This window comes from Vanrija albida (genome assembly GCF_041260175.1).
Source record: "Vanrija albida strain AlHP1 chromosome Unknown contig_7, whole genome shotgun sequence".
NCBI classification, from domain to species: Eukaryota; Fungi; Basidiomycota; class Tremellomycetes; order Trichosporonales; family Trichosporonaceae; genus Vanrija; species Vanrija albida.
Genome location: NW_027191426.1, coordinates 1,016,118 through 1,034,266, shown reverse-complemented (window position 1 = coordinate 1,034,266; position 18,149 = coordinate 1,016,118). Strand labels below are relative to the sequence as shown.

Here is an 18,149-nt window from a genome sequence, read left to right as displayed (position 1 = left end):
CTCAGAGCAAGCGTAGCGCGTCCCCGCGCCTGAGTTATACTTTTAAACAAGGATCTGTGGATCTGGCGCAGGCGCGCGACGTTGCAGCTCAGCACCTCGGGTGATGGGGCAGCGGGGCTCGGGTGATGCGTGATGGCGGTGACGACGGCCAAGTGGCGACGCACGACGGGCACGTGCAAGGGGTGGCAAGGGCGCGCACGCACCCGCGGCCCCGCAGTCGTCACTGCTTGACCGCAGCAGGCAGCAGCACGCAGCAGCACGCCGTCACGGGGCATCGTGTCTGACGTGAGCGTGAGTGAGGGGAGATCGAGCGCCGCGGGACGGCAGACAGCCTTTTTCAACCCCCCCCCCCGGCATCTTGTTCTAGCGCGATTCCCCCTAGGTGTTTTAATTTCCGAGAGGGATAATGGGGACACTTGGGCTTTGGGTTGCGTCGGTCGGTCGGTTGTGAGCTTGTTGTGGGGGAGGTCGTGACGGCACACTAAAGCATCATTGACGAGGCGTGTTTGTTTCACGCTGCCAGTTTGATTGCTTGCCAGTGCCACCACCCCCTGTCACGTCTCGTTGTGCACAGCACGGCGACCTCCTGCTGCACGTCAAACCCTAAACCCTCGACACAAACAAGTCCACGCCCGCCCCCACCCCCGTCGCATTACCAGAATGCATTCCCTTGTACTACAGCGGTCTAAAAGATACACTATACCACCAGACAGGCCATGGTGGGAGGGTATGAGGGGTCGTTCGAGTCGTTCGGAGGCGTGATGTATGTTTGTATGGAACGGGGCGGGTCGAGTGTCGCGCGACGTGTGTTGGTGGCAGCACAAGACGACAGGACACGCGGCAATGCTATGAGTTCGAGCGGGGCTCGAGGCATGTTTTAACACGACAAGGTGGACAATGGCTATGCTGCTGGGGGAGTTGCTCGCGACGTCGCGCGTCGTCGTCCTTTTCCGCGTGGCTTGCTGCTCGTCATGGCGCCGTTGAAAATCGATTTGCGCACGACGCCGTTGGCATCGACGCTGTTGCCAGACGCCGACGATGACGAGCGCGATGCACGCATGACGCCGCCGGGCGGGGACGAGTCGGGACGCGAGGGCGAGGGCGACGATGTCCGGCTGGACAGTGGGCTCGGGGTCGCCGACGATGGTTCGGGGCCAGGCGGAGCACCGAGCCCCAGGTCTGCGGGGTCGAGGGCCGACAGGGCCAATCCTGGCGGTGGTCCTGATGACGAAGTCACTCGCGATGGAAAGCTGAGCGAGCTGCGGCGGGCATCGTCGATGGGGCGCATGTGGCTGTAGGTGGGGCAGACGCCACAGCGTCAGCTTTCCTGTTCTATCGCCGTCATGCTGCGCGCCGTGGTGGTGGCTTGTCCTGAGACGTGCGACCCCGAATCGCGGCGCTGTCGACTCACCTGCCGGCGACCCGAGTAATCTCAGTCATACGAGCGCGCTGCTCGTCTGTCAAGCCAGTGCGAGGGGGGCTCGACCCAGTGTCCATGCTCATGGTGCCGTACCCGTCCTGCTGAGTGACAAGACGGAGGCGTGACGGGGCTACCAGAGTCTCCGTCTCGGACTGCATGGCGTCAGCGGGGTAGGGGGGAGGGAGGGAGGGGGGTGCATGGGGGGTGCCGTCGCCATCACACGATGCGTGCACGCGATTCGAGTGGGCATACACGCCGCGTTGATCACGTCGCGCGTCGTCGGTCACGCACACACAGTGTGACTGCTTATTTTGTGCCGGGCAGATCGCACACTACTTGGCCCCAAACTTGTGCCCCCCGCACAGTGACGTAAAGAACAGCGAGCAAAGCAAGAATCGACACTCACCGAGGCATCAACATTGTCGTGCTCTCTGCGAACACAGCAGGCGAAGATGTTGAGCCAGCCCATGGCCGGTCGAGTATGTTGGTGTCGCCGAGTATGGCAGAGGGAGTGTGGTTGAAAGGATTGTTAAAGTGGTAGAGATATACTCTGGTGTGTGGGTGGGCAAGGGGAGGGGAAGGGGCCGGCAGGGAGGAGGGAGGTGGGAGGGGCAGGCAGGACACGAAAGGGTCAGGTGTGAAGCGGCGGCCAACGGCCAAGGCTGAGGCGGTGACAGGGGTTGCGATGGTGCTTGCTTGCTGGGTGTCTCGTGTTGGAATTGATGATGGCTACCGGGTCGTCTTGCCTGACGTGCCTGTTTGGTGGGTTGGTATAGCCTAACACGCAGGGAAATACCGCCAGGCGCCAGGGGTCGGTCGACGAGGACGAGGACGCCAATGCGAGGCCGGCAGGTCACGTTGGGTCAGGTGATCACTGTTGCAACTCCTGGTGGCGCCACCGATAAATGCTTGGGAGCTTCCCGGGAACCGACAGGCGGGCGACCGACGTAGTTGGACCGGGGATTGCTGCGAGAGCGACGAGCGGACCGACTAGAGACCCGTGGGGTGGACGCGGGCCTGAGGACACGGCCGGTTTTGAGGACAGGTCGGCCTAAATGTGGCGGGAGGAACGATGGCGGTGGCGAGTGTACAGACGTTGGGGGGGGGGGAGGTTGTTTACGCAACGAAACGGGGCGACTGCTTATAACCAGGAACAAACCTTGGGGGGTGGGACACTACAACCTGCAACACGGCGACGGCCGATGAGAGGGGAGCACGCAAGTGGCTGGTTACCAGGTCGACAGGGAGGGGGGAGTGGAGGGAGGGGGAGGCGCTGCAATGCAATAGTACCTGGAACCAGTTGGCCAGCGCGGCGTAACGTCTATGATTGCAAGCAGCAGTATACGGCCGTCCGTCGGGAGATAGGGAGGCACGAGCAAGCGACGTGCGACTACGACAAAACGAGGCCGCTGCTGGGCGAGGCGGGATCGGATGCAGATGATGAAACGTGCGTCGTTGGCCAGGCAGGTATGTGGCTGCGTGGGCCGCTGCGTTGTCTCGACCGGCCCAGTTGATGGCTGGATGGGTGGAGAGGTGACGTTGAGGCGAGTGACCGAGCGAGCGAGGACGGGTGCGCCGAGGCAAGCGTGGCCGTGTGTGGGTTATAGACGAGGAGTGCTCAAGCGAGGTGTAGAGCGAGCAAGCGAGCGCAAAGGGAGCGCCTTGTGAAGGTGGGAGGAGTGGGGTGTGGAGACGTAGACGTCGCCTCGTGGCGTTGGCGAGTTGTCGACTTGTGCGAGGCGAGGCGAGGTGAGGCGAGGCAGCCGGCGGCGTAGGCAGTCAACTGGAACCCAACTCGAACCTGAATCCCGCCGTGTTCGTGGGAATGCTAGGCTGTGGGCACACACTGCGGGCCCTCTTGCTGTGGGTACTAGGTAGATATATGTGGCCGTCGTGCTGGCGGTGCTGGCGGTGCTGGACAGGGACGGACCTCGCGTGGGCTCCCGATGGCGGAGACAAGGTGGACGATAACTCGCTCCATGCGATCCAGGCTTGACCGCCCGTCCGTCAGATTATCTAACCAGTCTCATGGACACCGAGCCACGGCATTCTGCTGGGCACCTGGCACCTGGCTGCCCTCCCCCGGCGCCCACCTTCGTCATGGCTGCCGCCCGTAAAGTCAGTCAGCATTCGCAGCAGCAGCAGCAGCACGCTCGGCGACAAGGCGACGCACGCCACATAACCGGGTCCATCAAGACGCTGCCGTCACCTCTGCCTCATGCCTCTGCCTCATGCCTGCCCCAACACCATTCCCCGGCCCATGTCATTGTGGCCGTGCGCTCGCCGTGCGCTCGCCGTGCGCTCGCCGTGCGCTCGCCTGCGCTCCGTAAGCCAAGCACGACCCAAGCTTTTAGCCCGGCGCGTTGTTTGGGTTAAGCGTCATGACCAGGCGCCAGTGCTTGGATCTACCTCTCGGCGCAACGGCGCAGCGCCAGCACGCCGGGCAAGCACCCCAGTTCGCCAAGTGGTGGAGCCGCCGGCATGTGACCTTTGCTACCTGCCGGCCTCGCATCCCTCATCTCGCATGCCTCTGCTCGCCCCCATGCATTCCACCCACACGAGCTGCCTGCTCGCCTTGCGTTCATGACGTGTCCCCGGCCAGCTATGCATCTTGGCCGGATGACCTCATGCCAAATGAACCAGGCAGGGCAGGACTCCAACACCTGCCGCTTTCCGCGCCTTGGCTTGCATTGTCATGTTCGATTGCCCGCCCGCCCTGAGGCTGCAGTGGAGCGTCGCGCGTCAGTACTTACAGCACCAACTCTACTCGCACGCCTCATGCTGCGCGGCTTCCATCGTCCTGCCTCCGCTGTCGGACAATGGCAGCTGTATGACGCCTGGGCGTGCATTCATGCACGCCCAGCAGCGAGCTCGCGGCGCTGCCGCTCTACTACCGTCGTAGGCGTCGAAGAACACCGGCTTTTCCGCGACTTGGGGTCATGTTGCCGGCAGCGCGCCGGGCGTCGCCTCTGCCGATGGCGTAGAGCAGCTGCCTATGGCGTAGAGCTAGCTGCCCATGGCGTAAGGCGTCGGCCTGCCCACTTCCGTCACGAGCTCTCACCTCCGTCAATGGCGGGCGGAGCTGCCTGAGCTCATCACCATCATCAGCCGTTAGCCGTCTGACGTCGTGCGACCGGGCGGCCGCTGACTATTTCGGGTAGGCAGTCGTGACGTCGGGCTCGCGACTGCCTCCCAAAGTCCGCCCGCCGCGGTGCGAGGGCCTCGCGAACCAGTTGACTCGGTGACATACAACAAGGTACAGTGGGCAAGGCGGCCGTTGCGGCCGTTGCAAAGATGTGACAGCAATGACAGCGCTGACGTCGGGTCGAGCACCGGCGCTCTGACGTCGAGTCGGGCACTGACGCTCTATGTACAGTATCGGCATTGGGGACTTGAGGGAGTCGCAGGCGGTGATAAGAAAGAGGCTTCGGTGCGAGTCGCGGCCGGCGCAACGGAGCATGGTGACGCCGGTGACGCTGTGACACTGGCACCAGTGACGCTTGTGACGCGCAGCGCCGTCGGCGTCACGACCAACGGCCGGTGCGCCGACCTTGGCACTTCATCGGGTCCGACGGCCCGAGGCGCAGCCGTGTCACCACCCGCCACGGCGCCACGCCGCGCTCACTTGGCCTGCTTGCCCTCTTGCGTCTTGAAGCCGTAGTAGTCGCCCACGCGTCGCGTCGCGTGCGACAGAAGCTCGCGCCCAGCCTCGCCCTCGCGGATCGATCGCGCGTGTGGCCGGCCGTCAAACACGACCTCGCCCACGCCCTCGGTGAGCAGGCCGGCCACGTCGTCCTGGGGCAGCTCGACGGCCTTGACGAGGTCCATGAGGCCGAGGAGCTCGCCGAGGTCGTCGATCAGCGCCGCCTCGGCGCCCGAGCCGCGCGCGGGCGCGTCCAGCGCCGAGAGGGTGTGCAGCTTTGCGAGCAGCTCGGGGGACGGAGGGGCGCGCGGGATCGACGGGATGGGCGCGGCCTGCGGGTGCGTCGGCAGCCCGAGCGCCGTCACGGCGACGCTGGGCGCCAGGGGGTCGAAGGTCGTGCTCGCTGAGACGGAGAACGGTCGCGTGAGGGCGCGGCGGGCGAGGGCTGGCCTGGAGCGCGAGAGTACGCGGGCGGCGGTGGTAGCGACGGTCATGGCCGGGGGCGTGGTGGAGTTGTAGTCGCGATAAAGGCGGGGATGCGGTCGTCGCGTTGTCTGCGTGCGAGGTGGTGCGATGCTGATGAAGCTGATGTGGTGCGAGCAGCGACGATTGATTGCGATTACGACTCGGCCGGTGGCGAATCGCGCCGCGATAGCGTTAGCCCCACGTGGACCACGTGGCTTTGATCCCGAAGCATACGTAACAGCTCGATCTCAAAAGTTGAACCGCCGCCATGATGCAGCCGAGCTTCTACAACAACATTGCGAGTCGCAACACACCCCCTCACGCACCATGCCAGCAGACGTCAAGAAGAGGAAGCGCACCGAGGCAGCAGAGGAGGCCGACGTGTCGCTCGAGCTCGCAGCGCTGGGAGCGGCCGGGGAGCGCGCCGCCGACGACAACGACGACGGCGAGGACGACGACGACGCACCCGAGAGCTCGGCCGCCGCGGCCGCGCGCACCAAGGACTCCGGAAAGTCATCCAAGAACAAGTCCAAGGCGCCAGTCAAGGGCATCGTCTACATCTCGCGCGTGCCGCCCGGCATGACGCCGTCCAAGATCCGGCACCTCATGTCGCGCTGGGGCGAGGTGCAGCGCGTGTACGCGCAGGCCAAGGACGGTGAGGACTTGTTTTTGTGTTCATACTCACGCGCAGCGACGACCGGCTACAACCCCAACCACGCAAAGGAGAAGAAGCAGAAGAAGCACCAGTCTGCCAACTTTACGGAAGCGTGGATCGAGTTTGACGACAAGAGCATCGCCAAGACGGTGGCCAAGATGCTCAACGCGCAGGTCATCGGCGGCAAGAAGGGCGACCGGTGGGTGGGGGCAGGGGGCAGCGCTGACGCCCAGCTGGCGCGACGATATCTGGACGATGCGCTACCTGTCGGGCTTCAAGTGGGAGATGCTGGGCGAGCAGATGGGTGAGTGGGCCGCCACGGCCGCCGCTAACGCGCAGCCTACGAGCGCCAGGTGCACCAGTCGCGCCTGCGCGCCGAGATCACGCGCGCAAAGGCCGACCAGAACGAGTACCTCAAGAACGTCGAGCTCGCGCGCGTGCTCAAGAAGCGCGAGGAGAAGCGCGCGGCGGCGCCGGCGCCGGCAGCAGACGACGCGGCAGCACCAGACGCCAAAGCAAAGAGCGACAAGGCAAAGCGCTCGTACAAGCAGCGCCAGGTCGCCGACCGCGCGCACGGCCTCGAGGCAAAGGGCATGGACAGTGTCCTGGGCAGTATTTTCGGGTAGCTAGTAGCGAGTTGCATGTTATTGTGTATTGTGGGCGCTGCTGGCCGGCCGATGCGCACCGGCCGGGCACAGACCCGACCGACGCCGGCGCCACTCTGACGCCTGCTGCGGCACCTCCACCTCGCTAACCGCGTCAACTGCCCCACCCGCCGTGCTTACTACGCATATACCTGCGCCGTGTGTACGCCTGTATGCGCTCGCCGGGTGCGTCAAACACACGCCGAGAAGCATGGCGCATGACGTGTTGTGACGGCCGGCGGGTGGCGCGCGGCCCACACTCCCACACAGAAGCACCCCCGCCCCCTCCAAAGGTAGTAACCCGCCGGCGTGATCCGTGATCCGTCCACCGTTCCCCGCTCGGCTCGCAAATTTCAGTTAATCAGATTGGAAGCAGCGCGTTGATAGTCGCGCGTGATCGAGAGCAGTGCCAGGTCATCACTGGCGTCACCGTCACCATCACCAGAGTCGCCACTCACACCTGCTGTCAGCTTCAGCCCCCTCCCTCCCCCTCCCCTACCCTCGTACACGCAACACGCTGCATCGATGCAAACAAAGCTGTCACTCGAGTGGGACATCCCGTGGGATCCATCCCACTCCCTACTCGCCCATCCGCCGAGTCCTCGTCGGTCGCCCGCTCGCACACCGACGACGCCCACGCCGGTGGCACACTTGGAATCTGTGGTTTTTGGCTACACTTCTCGCGCGACTCCTGCCGTCCGCTCAACGCGAGATACTAGAATTACCGCCAGTGGCGTTTAGGCGTGGGCCGCCTGGGCCTGTGGTTGCGAGGCCGACGCAGCCTGGTCACGAGTCAGCAGACGTCACGGGCGGTCACGGGCAACTACACACCTGAGCCTGCGCAAGGCGCTTTGCGCGCTTCTGCTGGTAGTCCTTGATGGCCGACTTGATGGCGTCCTCGGCAAGGAGCGAGCAGTGGACTGCGACAGGGTCAGCTCGGCAGCAAGGCGGGTCGGTCTCCCCCGAGCAACTCGATTCAATCTCGCCCGATGCTCTCGGCCGGCCGGCGGCTCGGAGGCGAGGCGACACTCGGAGGCGACACGGATCACAACTCACGCTTGACCGGAGGAAGCGAGAGCTCCTTTGCGATGACAGTGTTCTTGACCTGAGAAGCCTCGTCAAGGGTCATGCCCTTGACGTACTCGGTGATGTAAGACGACGAGGCGATGGCAGAGCCGCAGCCTTGCGAGTCAGCATACGAAGACCAAACGCCATATTCGACGTACCAAACGTCTTGAACTTGGTGTCGATGATCTTGCCGTCGCCGTCGACACGAATCTGCAGCTTCATGACGCTGAACGTGTCAGCGTCGTAGTCATGGGATGGGCGGAACTAGGCCGCTCTACTCACTCTCCACAGGCGGGGGCACCGACAAGACCCGTTCCGACGTCCTCGTCGGCCTTGTTCATGTTGCCGACATTGCGGGGGTTCTCGTAGTGGTCAATGACCTTCTCGTGGTACGAGCGGCGCTGGGGAACGGCGACAGTGACACGAGCGGCCGCGCGGGGAACGGCGCGGAGGGTCGGCCTTGCGAGGGACGACGATGCGAGGGGAGCGGCGGCGCGGAGGGCGGTGCGGAGCATGGTTGTGCTTGTTTTGATAATGTGTGAGGGTGTAGAGTGATACAATGTGTTGAATAATCTGACAAGTGGTTGATGTGATGAGTGAGACTTTGGTAGAGAGGCGAGGAGACAGAAAGTGCTTTAGCCCTGCGTAACCGGGGCCTTCGGGCGGGAGGGCAGGCGACGGAATCAAAATCATGCAAGAGGGCGGCAGACCCTCGGCCCTCGGCAGTCAGTCACCTGTCTGGGTGGACGCTGGACGCTACGGGTGCTACATACGGACTGGGTGGGTGGCGACGGGAGCAAATCGGGCCTAGCGGACTTGTACGGGCGTGGCAGTTTTAGCCCCACCTGGCCAATCGCGATATCTGATAAACGATATTGATGCACCACAAGTGGTTGATGGCTTCCGCTTTAGACCCGATACACCCGTAGCGGCCGTAGCGCACGTGGCGGCCCCAAGGCCTCATCTTTTATACACTCCCCCTACTTTACAGCCTGCGTCATTGCCGCCATCAACTTGCTCGCCGCTAAGTGCGCCAAGTCGATGACCGGTGTGCACACACCGACCGGCGACCACCACCACACCCGTCGTTCGACCTTCCCTCAACACCTCAACCAGCTTCTGCTTCTTCACAAACCATCCCATCATGCTCGGTATGTATCCTCCTCCTCCGCCTCCGTATCCCACCACTGACATACCAGTCATCGGCCTCACGGGCGGCATTGGAACTGGTGCGTAATCGGCTGGGCTTCCGCCCGGCCCGACCTCGGCTGACCCCACCCACCCCACAGGCAAGTCGACCGTCTCGCGCCTGTTATCAACAAAACACAACCTGCCAATCATTGATGCCGATGTCCTCGCTCGCGACGTCATTGCCCCGGGCACGAGCGGCTACGACCTCGTCGTCAAGCACTTTGGCGCGGACCGAGTGCTCCTGTCCGACGGCGTGAGCCTCGACCGCGCAGCCATTGGCGACATTGTGTTCAAGGACCCAGAAGAGCGCAAGTGGATCAACGGCGTCGTTCACCCTCGCGTCCGCAAGGCCATGGTCCAGCAGATCCTAAAGTACTGGATCAAGGGCGAGTGGGCCGTCGTTCTCGACGTCCCCCTCCTCATCGAGGCCGGGCTTTGGAAGTGGGTGGGGGAGATTGTCGTCGTCTACGTGTGAGTACACCGCCCCAATGGGCCGCGAGTCCTTGGTCGGGTCACCCGAGTATGTCGAGCGAGCTCGCAGTCGCCGCGAGAGGTAGGGTGGGGTGGGTTGCGCATTCTACCCCACTCATCGATTCCAGCTTGGTTACTTCCGCAACACCTTCCACAAGTGTGGGAGGCCCAGACCTCCACTGCACACTCTCTCTCTTTCGGAATCTGTTCTGGTACGCGACACTGAGTGGGCCAACGTCGCTGGAATCACCAAACGGTGACGCGGGCCAGGGCCAGCCCCGACCTGTGCCTTGATCCGCCGGACAGCAGTCGTACCCAACATGATCGGCACAACCGATCTAGTTGTGGTAGGTTGGGTGTCTGACGACGCCTGGTGCTCTCGGTGCTCTCTTTCGGGTGTTAGGCGAAGTCCGAGTTGGTCTGCCGTCGCTTATCCCACTCCTCGCGCTCCACTCGGCCCGATCAATGCCTCGAACAGTCACTGACCCTTTCACAGTAGCGAGAAGCTCCAGCTTCAGCGCATTCTGGACCGCCCGTCGAACCCTCCTCTTACCGAGGAGCAAGCGAAGGCGCGCATGGCCTCGCAGATGCCCCTGTCCACCAAGTTGACCTACGCCACATCGGTGCTGGACAACAGCGGCACGCTCGGAGACCTCGAAGTGCAGGTCGACCGCGCTGTCGCCAAGTGGAAGGCCGGGCAGGGCGGAGCCAGTGGGTGGTGGTGGCGCCTGTGCTGGCTTGTGCCGCCAGTCGGACTTGCCGCGGCTTGGATCTGCCTGCTCCGCACCTGGTGGCGCTCTCGGCAGCCCGCTCGCAGGCGGAGTCGAGGCGAGACTGATGGCAGGGGGGAGCGGATCGAGATGAGCGACCTGCGCAAGCGCAAGGGCGGCGCGAGGTTGTAGGGGAAGTGTGGGACGGAGGAGGATAGCATGCAAGAGTGTAGATAACGCTGGCAGCGTCATTCGCACCGGCGATAGCTGCACTGCCATCGCCATCAAGCCACCGAGGTCCATGCAACCGGCGGGGCCCAAGCGACCGACGAGGCCCAAGCAACCGGCACGCATGACCCGGATCCTGTGCCAGCCAAGACATCATGCCAGAATCTTGTCAACAATCGCCGGACGTGTGTCTCACGTCGCCGCTTAAGAACAGCCGGCGGCACAGTGGACAAGGCATGGGACTGGTGCATGTGGCCTGCCCACGCCGAAACCATGCCGATAATCTGGGCAAGCACGCCGTCGATCGCCGCATACCCGCAGGCCGGACCGGACTGGGGCGCGCACAGAGGAGAGAGAACATTGGCAGCCCGTCTTGGCCTTCGTCGGTGGCGCCGAGGGCAGCGTGGCGGGCCCCGGCGGCACGTCTCTGTCCCTCGTCCGATATTCACGGCCGCTTGGCGCGACGCTCTTCTCGTGCACTCTGAGCGCGTTCGGACAAATCGGCCCAGCAGAAGAAATCGGTGACTTGGGCACCATCTGCGACGAATGAGGTCATCAGGCTTACGCCCGGCGCACCGACGCGTCTGAGCCTGAGCCAGGGAGCAGGGAGGTTCGTGGCGGCTTCAGAGCCGCCGTTACTCTATATCCACCCTGCTTAGGGCGGGGTAGGGCTGGCTTCGCTTTGCGGCTTGGTGGCACACGTGATGTGCTGCTGGCTGGGCTGTGGGATCCGTGCATTACTTGCTGGGCTTGCTGGGAATGGCGCGGATGTAGTGCGCACGCCGAGTTGCCTTTTGTGGCAATTTGACGGATAGGGCCACTGCAGCGATCGCTCAAAACGGGGCTTGAGCGCGTCGAGCGAGTGATTATGTAACAGTCAATGGGCCGCAGGGCTTAGGCGCGTGTTTGAAAAATTCGACGTGGTGGAGTGGTGGCTGCGTGGTTGGAGAAGAGGGGGGGAGGGGCCGGAGGGGGGTACTGCATAGGATGCAGCCCGAGAGCCGTGCGGTGCGGTGTGGTGCATGCTGCCTGACTGCTCTGGCCCTGGAGCAGCCCGGTTAAACGGCCGAGCGAGTGAGTGTGGGTGAGTGAGACTCGCCAGAGACGCCGCCGGCCGGTGGGTAGGTGGTGCCAGGTGCCAGGTGCCCGGTGTCAGGAGCCAGGAAGGAGCCCAGGAGCCCAGGAGCCCGCCAGGCCATGCGAGGTGAGGTGCCAGGTGCCAGACGCGTCGCCCAACCAACCAACGGTCCCCTCTTTGGCTGGCTCGCCTCGCGCGGCGCGCGGGCGGTGTCTACAAGCCGCGTCGACGACTGTCCACGACGCCCCCGCCCCGCTCCGCCAGCCCACCCGCCCAGGTTTGTTTCCCTGCCTCACACACAGAGTCCACCACGACACGACCCACCACTGCACCACTGCACCACCACACCACCTGCAACAATATCCTTCCTTCTTGGCTCATTCGCCTTTTTTTCCTTTGCTTGCAATCAACCGACCCAGGTCGCATTTGTTTTTCTTTCCTCTAACCCCCTCCATCCCATTCTTCATTTCGCAGACCTCTTCCCTCCCCCCCAACCTCCCCCCTACCTTCCTTTCAGCCGCCATGTCTGCCGCCGACAAGTGCCCATTCTTCAAGTGCCCCGCCTTCCAGCTCCAGGACGGAGGCGGTCCCGTCATCACCACGCTCAAGACGGTCTGGAAGCACGCCGGGCTCCCTAGCCCCCCCAAGCAGTACATCGAGTGGATCCCCGGCCAGACGCCCCTCTCGACCAACAAGACGGTCCTCGTCGCTGTCGTGACCTACCTCGCCGTCATCTTTGGCGGTCGCGAGCTCATGCGGTGAGTTGACGAGCAAGTGTCATGGGACGTGGCGACGCGTGCCCTTTGGACCGACCGACCGACCCACCGGCTCTTGGTGCATCCGAGCTGCAGTTCCCGCATGGCCGGCTCGCCGGCCGTCTCAGCGCGAGAAACACGATTCTCGCGTTAGCCTTGATTCTTTCGGGCTTGGGCTAGTCGGTTTGCCGTCGTCCAAGCTGCCCGGTGGGATCGACCTCGAGTCTTCCGTTGGACCATGCGAACGCGTTCGCAAGCCCGGCAGAGCTGCTTCCTGGCACTGAGACTCGACGCGCGTGGATTTACTGACACGACGACAGCAACCGCCAGCCCTTCAAGCTCAAGTTCCTCTTCCAGCTCCACAATGTCTTCCTTTCGTCCGGCTCGCTCCTCCTCCTTGCCCTCATCCTTGAGCAGATGTAAGTCGAGCTGGTGTCGGGCCGTCGTGCCGTGCTGACGAGCTAGCGTCCCCCTCTACTGGAAGAACGGCTTCTACTGGTCCATCTGCAACCCCGCTGCCTTCACCAAGGTGCGTTGCTGCAGACAAACCCCGGGGACATGCATGCTGACCTGCCCAGACTCTGACGACCTACTACATCATCAACTACTACTTCAAGTACATTGAGCTCATTGACACCGTCTTCCTTGTCCTCAAGAAGAAGCCCCTTGCCTTCCTCCACGTCTTCCACCACTCGGCTACCGCTGTTCTCTGCTTCACTCAGCTCGAGGGCGAGACCTCGGTCGTAAGTATTTTCAAGCCGCAGCGAAACGCGCGCTAACGAGCTCCAAGCAATGGGTTGTCATTGGCCTTAACCTCTGGGTCCACGTTATCATGTACTACTACTACTACGCTACCGCCGGTGGTGCCAAGATCTGGGTGAGTTGGCCGAGATTTGGATTTTTGGCCGTTTGCTGACGCTCCTCAGTGGAAGAAGTACCTCACCACCCTCCAGATCACCCAGTTCGTCATTGACCTCTTCATCGTCTACTACTGCAGTGCGTACAGCTCGTGTGCCGGCTGGGGCTCAACTGACACTTGCAGCCACCAACCACTTCTTCTTCAAGTGGGGCATCAACCTCCCCTGGGTCACCGACTGCACTGGCGGTGAGGGCGCTGCCGTCTTCGGCTGCGGTCTCCTCACCAGCTACCTCTTCCTTTTCATTGCCTTCTACCGCAACACCTACAAGAAGGGTGCTGCCGCCAAGGCTGCTAAGGCTGCCGGTGCCTCCAAGGCGAAGTAAACCGCTCGCGCTGGCCAGTGCTGTCGTGGCCCGTGGCGTGTGCCGCCATGGCTGCAGCAGCCTGGAAGACGCGTGGTATCGGTGGTGGATCATGATTCTGGCTGTCTAGCCGGAACCTTTGCCTCGCGCCGCGACTCAAGGCCACCTTAGATTAGAATGGCTGCGAGACGTGTGCGTGGAGGTCTGCACATCTCTTCTTTCCCTCCCTCCTCCCTCTACCCCATTCTTCTCTCTCCTCATCCCGTTACGTGACCGAAGGGCGTCTCTTGCGCCATGGCAGGCTCTTAGGCACGGTATCGTTACCGCATCCATACCCCCCTTTATAGGAATGATGCAACACTGCATTAATACTCCAAACTAATCCGTGTTCTTGTCGATGCGCGACGAAAACGGCCCCAGCAGACCCCCGTCCAGCTCGTTTGCGTCGGCGCACATGTACTCCCACCACTTCTCTCCCAGTGGGATGGTCGCCAGGTGCCACAGGGCATGCGAGTCGAGGAAGCGGTAGATTGGCGCAAAGTCGAGAATCTCAAACGTCATTGCGGCCATGGTGAGGCCGACTAGAATCGCTGGCATGGTTGCGTGGGCGGGCCGACGACTAGCACGGGCGTTGCGCGGCGGGTACGGCTCTGGCCAGGCGAGGAGCGTGTCGTTGATGGAAACGGTGGGCAGTTCGACATAGAACGACAGCGTCCAGATGAGCCACAACACGTTGTGGATCATGCCGATGACAATAGCGACGCCAACATGGTACCCATAAGGAAAGTGGGGGAAGCTGAGGACGTAGAAGAAGTGCCAGAGGACGAAGATGGCGACGGCGCTTGACACTGGGTACACCAACGGTGAGATGGTCTTGGGGGTAACGATGCCAAAGATGCGCACAATGGCGTAGAGCAGTGTGAATGCAATGGTGATCATGGCGGAGAAGTAGTCGAGCCGCTCTGTGATCGGGGTATCTGTTTGGTGTCAGCACGGCATGTTGCCTCGGCCAGCGCGTTGCCCGCTCGCCGGCAATAACAACGGCCATACCGCTGCCCTGCCACCAGTAGTGGGGGTCTGGCACGGCCGAAGCGACGGGCAGTTCCAACACAGCAACCTCTACGCACCTCTTGCGTGGAAGACAGTAGACCACAGCCACGTGTTGATCTGGATATAGGCCAGGCCTTCGAGCCATGGGCGAAGGTTGTTGTCTGGGCGGACAGTTCGGCGGACGCGCTTCAAGCCGCGGTAGTGGACATAGAGGTTTCCCAGCGATGCCAGGACGCTTAGGGGCTCCTGGATCGGGCCCAGGCGGTAGAATGCCCACTTGCCATAGAACTGGTGGTATTGCTCCCTTCCCGAGTCGGCCTCGTTGGTGAGCCGGTGGGCACAGTGGTAATTGCAGTTGTCGAGACACGACCAGCCAAAGAGTCGCAGAATCAGAGGGATCGGCGGGCTGTGGGGCTCGCACTGGGACACTTCGCAGAGGTTGGAGCACAAGTGGAAGCTCGGCTGTCGGTCGCCCGACGAGGCCACGGCTGGGGCCGCGGCGAGAGTGAGGGCGAGGAGCGCCCATGTCGCGAGGTGCAGACCTTTGCTCAGGCGGCCTGGTGATGGCCGGTTCGAGCGCACTGGCTCGTTCAATGACACCTGTGTGGGCGAGAGCGCCAGCTGCTTGGCGGCGGGCAGCATGGTCGCGGGGGAGGCGACGGGGTGTGCTGCTGCTCGAGTATCAGTCGGCCTTGACGACGCCGTGGTGATTTGTTTGGGCGGGCTGTCGATGACGATGACGATTTACCCGCGAAGTGGATTTGTTTAGACGCCGCAGGGGCCGGCGGTGTAGAGAAGAGGTCTTGGGGATGCAGCGGCACGAAGATGGGGCGTCGAGATCGGGGCAGGTAGCGAGTGTGTGGGGAGGTGGATGATGTTGTGGTTGTGAGAATGCGACAGGGCAATGACAACGAGATGAGAGGTGGGTGGGAGTCTACGACTACTTACTGGTGCTACTAAAGCGTCAATGGCCCTTCCTTCCTCGTTGGTTTGGCCCTTTGTTGTTGTGCCTCACTCGCTCGTCCTACCACCCCTCCCTCGTCCCTCCCTACTCGTCCTCCCTCCTCCCTCATGGCTGTGCTTTCCCCCTCCCCTTGGCGGCGCGGCGACGACGTACATTCTCGCCCGAGAATGGTAGTTTTGCCTTGGCTCGAGGGCCGAGCCATTAAGACTGCGTGATACCCAAGGGGTCAAGCGTCGCCCACCTATCTACAGCCGCTCCGGATGACCGGCGACGACGACGACGGTGGCGACGGCCAGCCAGGCTACATAGCTTGCCGCGGCCGTCCGAGTATGCACCGCGTCTGTCACCGCCGCCGCCGCCATCGCTGTCGCCGACGTGTCCGACATTGGTGGCCAGCGAGACGAGTCTGTCACCAAGTCGCGGCTTGTTTCACCTTCGCCCGCCAATGTCGGCATCATTCCACGGAGACACCCTGGACGGACACCGCGGACATCAAGCCAGCACATCACAACAGGCAGCTCGAATTTCGGCACCCTCCGATCGTCGACACGCTTGCTCCTCCACCCACACGGCCCATCACAGGTTACTATCCCCACGATTGCTTCCTCGACACGTGAATGCCGCGCGTCATGGCAGGAACCGCCGCGCGCAACAGAGCGCGCGACTCGCCCCGCCCGCGCGGCCCAGATCCTGCCATGACCGGCGACGCCGACGATATCGAGCTCGAAGCCGAGATGTCGGACGCTGTCGGCGCCGCAGGCCAGGCAGAAGAGGAGGCGCCGCTGCTCGTGGCCGCCTCGCAGTCGAGCCGCCCCGTCGTGCGCGCGAAACAAAAGGCCTCGTCAAAACACTGGTGGACAATCTGCGGTACCAAGGTAGGTCTGGAACCCACGACTTCGCTGATGGCCAGCTTCCACGCTCGCTCGTGCTGCTTATCGCGGTGCCCTCGCTGCTAGTCATCGCGGTTGTCCTCGAGCGCCGGCGGCATCGGCCGTCGGCCCCAGCCCTGCCGACGCTGTCGAACGGGACGCACGCGTTCCACCCCACCACGCTCGTGGTCTCGATCGACGGCTTCAGGCCTCAGTACCTCTCCTCGCATGCCGAGCTCGTGCCCAACCTCATCGCGCTGGGACATGCAGAGCACGGTCTGCGCGCGGCGTCAATGCAGCCCGTCTTCCCGACGCTCACGTTCCCCAATCACTGGGCGCTCCTCACCGGCCTGTACCCCGAGTCGCACGGCATCATCGCCAACGACTTTTATGCCCCCGACCTCAAAACCGAGTTTCGCTACTCGAGCAAGGACAGCTGGGACCCCACCTGGTGGTGGGGCGAGCCGATGTGGAGTGTCGCCGAGCGAGGCGGTCGCAAGGCGCTCAACATCATGTGGCCTGGCCCGCCGACGATGGGTAACGGCGTGTCGCCGACGTATTTCGTGCCATACAAGGTGGGTGGCAGTGACCTCTGCACGTACTTACATCCCAGGACAAGTCTTCTACCGACCAGAAGCTGGACCAGGTGCTGCACTACCTCGACATGCCTCTGGAGAAGCGAGCGTCCCTGCTGTTGGCCTACATCCCTGATGTTGACAAGGCGGGACACAAGGGAGGTCCAGAGTCTGCCGATGTCGAGCGTGCCATGGAGCGCGCAGACAAGTTTATCGGTGACCTCGTTTCTGCAATCGACGCGCGGAACCTCTCGCAGATTGTCGATCTGATCGTCGTGTCCGATCACGGCATGGCTGCGACCAGCAAGAACCGCTTGGTTTTCCTCGACGACATCCTCGGCGAAGGATACGAAGACGTCGAGTTCAAGGATGGTGAGAGTGGAGGGGGGAGAGTCGCTGACGATTGCAGGCTGGCCGGCTTATGGCCTGCGGTTCAAGCCAGGGAGCGACGTCGACGCGCACTTGGCGACACTAGAGGCCGCTGCCAAGGAGTCGAACGGCTCGTTTGCTGCCTACACGCATGACACGATGCCAGAGCGCTGGCACTTTAGCAGCGGCGAGCGCGTCGCGCCAATCTACCTGGTTCCGAAGCTCGGCTGGGTGATAACAGATCATGTGCGTGGGGTGGGGGGTTGGGGTCGGGGCTCGTGGGGTGTGCTACTGACGAGGTTTGCAGGAAGAGTACAACCGCCATGGCGGAGACGAGCTGCCCATCAAGGGCTGCCACGGCTATGGTGAGTGGCGGGGAAAGCTGCCACGGCTGGCGCGGACGTCACGGCCTGACACGCACGCAGACAACGAGTATCCGGAGATGCAGGCGATCTTCTTCGCCCACGGGCCGTTCGCGACGCGGGTCAAGGCCAAGGCCAAGCTGGCCGCGCGAGCTGAGCCCGGCGACGGCCAAGACGTCCCGGTATGGAGCCCTGGCGTCGCGCCAGGCTGGGAGTCTACGAGCCCGGCGATCATGAAGCGTGAGTGGCATCCGCCGCCGGCGCTGACGCCAGCGTTCCCCAACCTCGAGCTCTTCAGCCTTGTGATGCGCCTGCAACAACTAGAGAAGATTGCACCGCCGACCAACGCGTCGGCGTCCTTTTGGGATTCATACTTGTAGGCATGGGCCGATTAGACTGGATTAGACTGCA

At 63.0% G+C, this 18,149-nt stretch overlaps 8 protein-coding genes across 8 annotated transcripts; 4 read left to right on the top strand and 4 right to left on the bottom strand.

The window, feature by feature from the left end:
* Window positions 1-901: 901 nt before the first annotated feature.
* Q8F55_008852 (uncharacterized protein) lies at window positions 902-1,889 on the bottom strand (the record flags this gene model as incomplete). The annotated part of the gene is made up of 3 exons (XM_069357234.1): window positions 902-1,292; window positions 1,412-1,572; window positions 1,827-1,889. The coding sequence occupies 3 exons, from the start codon at window positions 1,887-1,889 to the stop codon at window positions 902-904; spliced, it is 615 nt and encodes a 204-aa protein (XP_069205171.1).
* Window positions 1,890-5,041: 3,152 nt separating this feature from the next.
* Q8F55_008851 (uncharacterized protein) lies at window positions 5,042-5,557 on the bottom strand (the record flags this gene model as incomplete). The annotated part of the gene is made up of 1 exon (XM_069357233.1): window positions 5,042-5,557. The coding sequence occupies one exon, from the start codon at window positions 5,555-5,557 to the stop codon at window positions 5,042-5,044; it is 516 nt and encodes a 171-aa protein (XP_069205170.1).
* A 298-nt stretch (window positions 5,558-5,855) lies between these two features.
* ESF2 (RNA-binding ATPase activator esf2) lies at window positions 5,856-6,809 on the top strand (the record flags this gene model as incomplete). The annotated part of the gene is made up of 4 exons (XM_069357232.1): window positions 5,856-6,183; window positions 6,220-6,382; window positions 6,417-6,487; window positions 6,523-6,809. 4 exons carry the CDS (start codon window positions 5,856-5,858, stop codon window positions 6,807-6,809), a joined length of 849 nt encoding a protein of 282 aa, XP_069205169.1.
* Window positions 6,810-7,564: 755 nt separating this feature from the next.
* ISU1 (iron-binding protein) lies at window positions 7,565-8,410 on the bottom strand (the record flags this gene model as incomplete). The annotated part of the gene is made up of 5 exons (XM_069357231.1): window positions 7,565-7,609; window positions 7,659-7,747; window positions 7,884-8,009; window positions 8,054-8,121; window positions 8,178-8,410. 5 exons carry the CDS (start codon window positions 8,408-8,410, stop codon window positions 7,565-7,567), a joined length of 561 nt encoding a protein of 186 aa, XP_069205168.1.
* Window positions 8,411-9,039: 629 nt separating this feature from the next.
* Window positions 9,040-10,459, top strand: CAB5 (Dephospho-CoA kinase cab5; the record flags this gene model as incomplete). The annotated part of the gene is made up of 5 exons (XM_069357230.1): window positions 9,040-9,046; window positions 9,095-9,124; window positions 9,185-9,557; window positions 10,054-10,268; window positions 10,308-10,459. 5 exons carry the CDS (start codon window positions 9,040-9,042, stop codon window positions 10,457-10,459), a joined length of 777 nt encoding a protein of 258 aa, XP_069205167.1.
* A 1,636-nt stretch (window positions 10,460-12,095) lies between these two features.
* Window positions 12,096-13,570, top strand: ELO2 (Fatty acyl-CoA elongase/Polyunsaturated fatty acid specific elongation enzyme; the record flags this gene model as incomplete). The annotated part of the gene is made up of 7 exons (XM_069357229.1): window positions 12,096-12,331; window positions 12,649-12,747; window positions 12,794-12,857; window positions 12,907-13,071; window positions 13,119-13,205; window positions 13,255-13,324; window positions 13,371-13,570. The coding sequence occupies 7 exons, from the start codon at window positions 12,096-12,098 to the stop codon at window positions 13,568-13,570; spliced, it is 921 nt and encodes a 306-aa protein (XP_069205166.1).
* Window positions 13,571-13,927: 357 nt separating this feature from the next.
* Q8F55_008846 (uncharacterized protein) lies at window positions 13,928-15,241 on the bottom strand (the record flags this gene model as incomplete). The annotated part of the gene is made up of 2 exons (XM_069357228.1): window positions 13,928-14,526; window positions 14,677-15,241. The coding sequence occupies 2 exons, from the start codon at window positions 15,239-15,241 to the stop codon at window positions 13,928-13,930; spliced, it is 1,164 nt and encodes a 387-aa protein (XP_069205165.1).
* Window positions 15,242-16,258: 1,017 nt separating this feature from the next.
* Q8F55_008845 (uncharacterized protein) lies at window positions 16,259-18,118 on the top strand (the record flags this gene model as incomplete). The annotated part of the gene is made up of 7 exons (XM_069357227.1): window positions 16,259-16,438; window positions 16,474-17,007; window positions 17,046-17,379; window positions 17,417-17,622; window positions 17,684-17,741; window positions 17,802-17,978; window positions 18,012-18,118. The coding sequence occupies 7 exons, from the start codon at window positions 16,259-16,261 to the stop codon at window positions 18,116-18,118; spliced, it is 1,596 nt and encodes a 531-aa protein (XP_069205164.1).
* Between the last annotated feature and the right edge of the window lie 31 nt (window positions 18,119-18,149).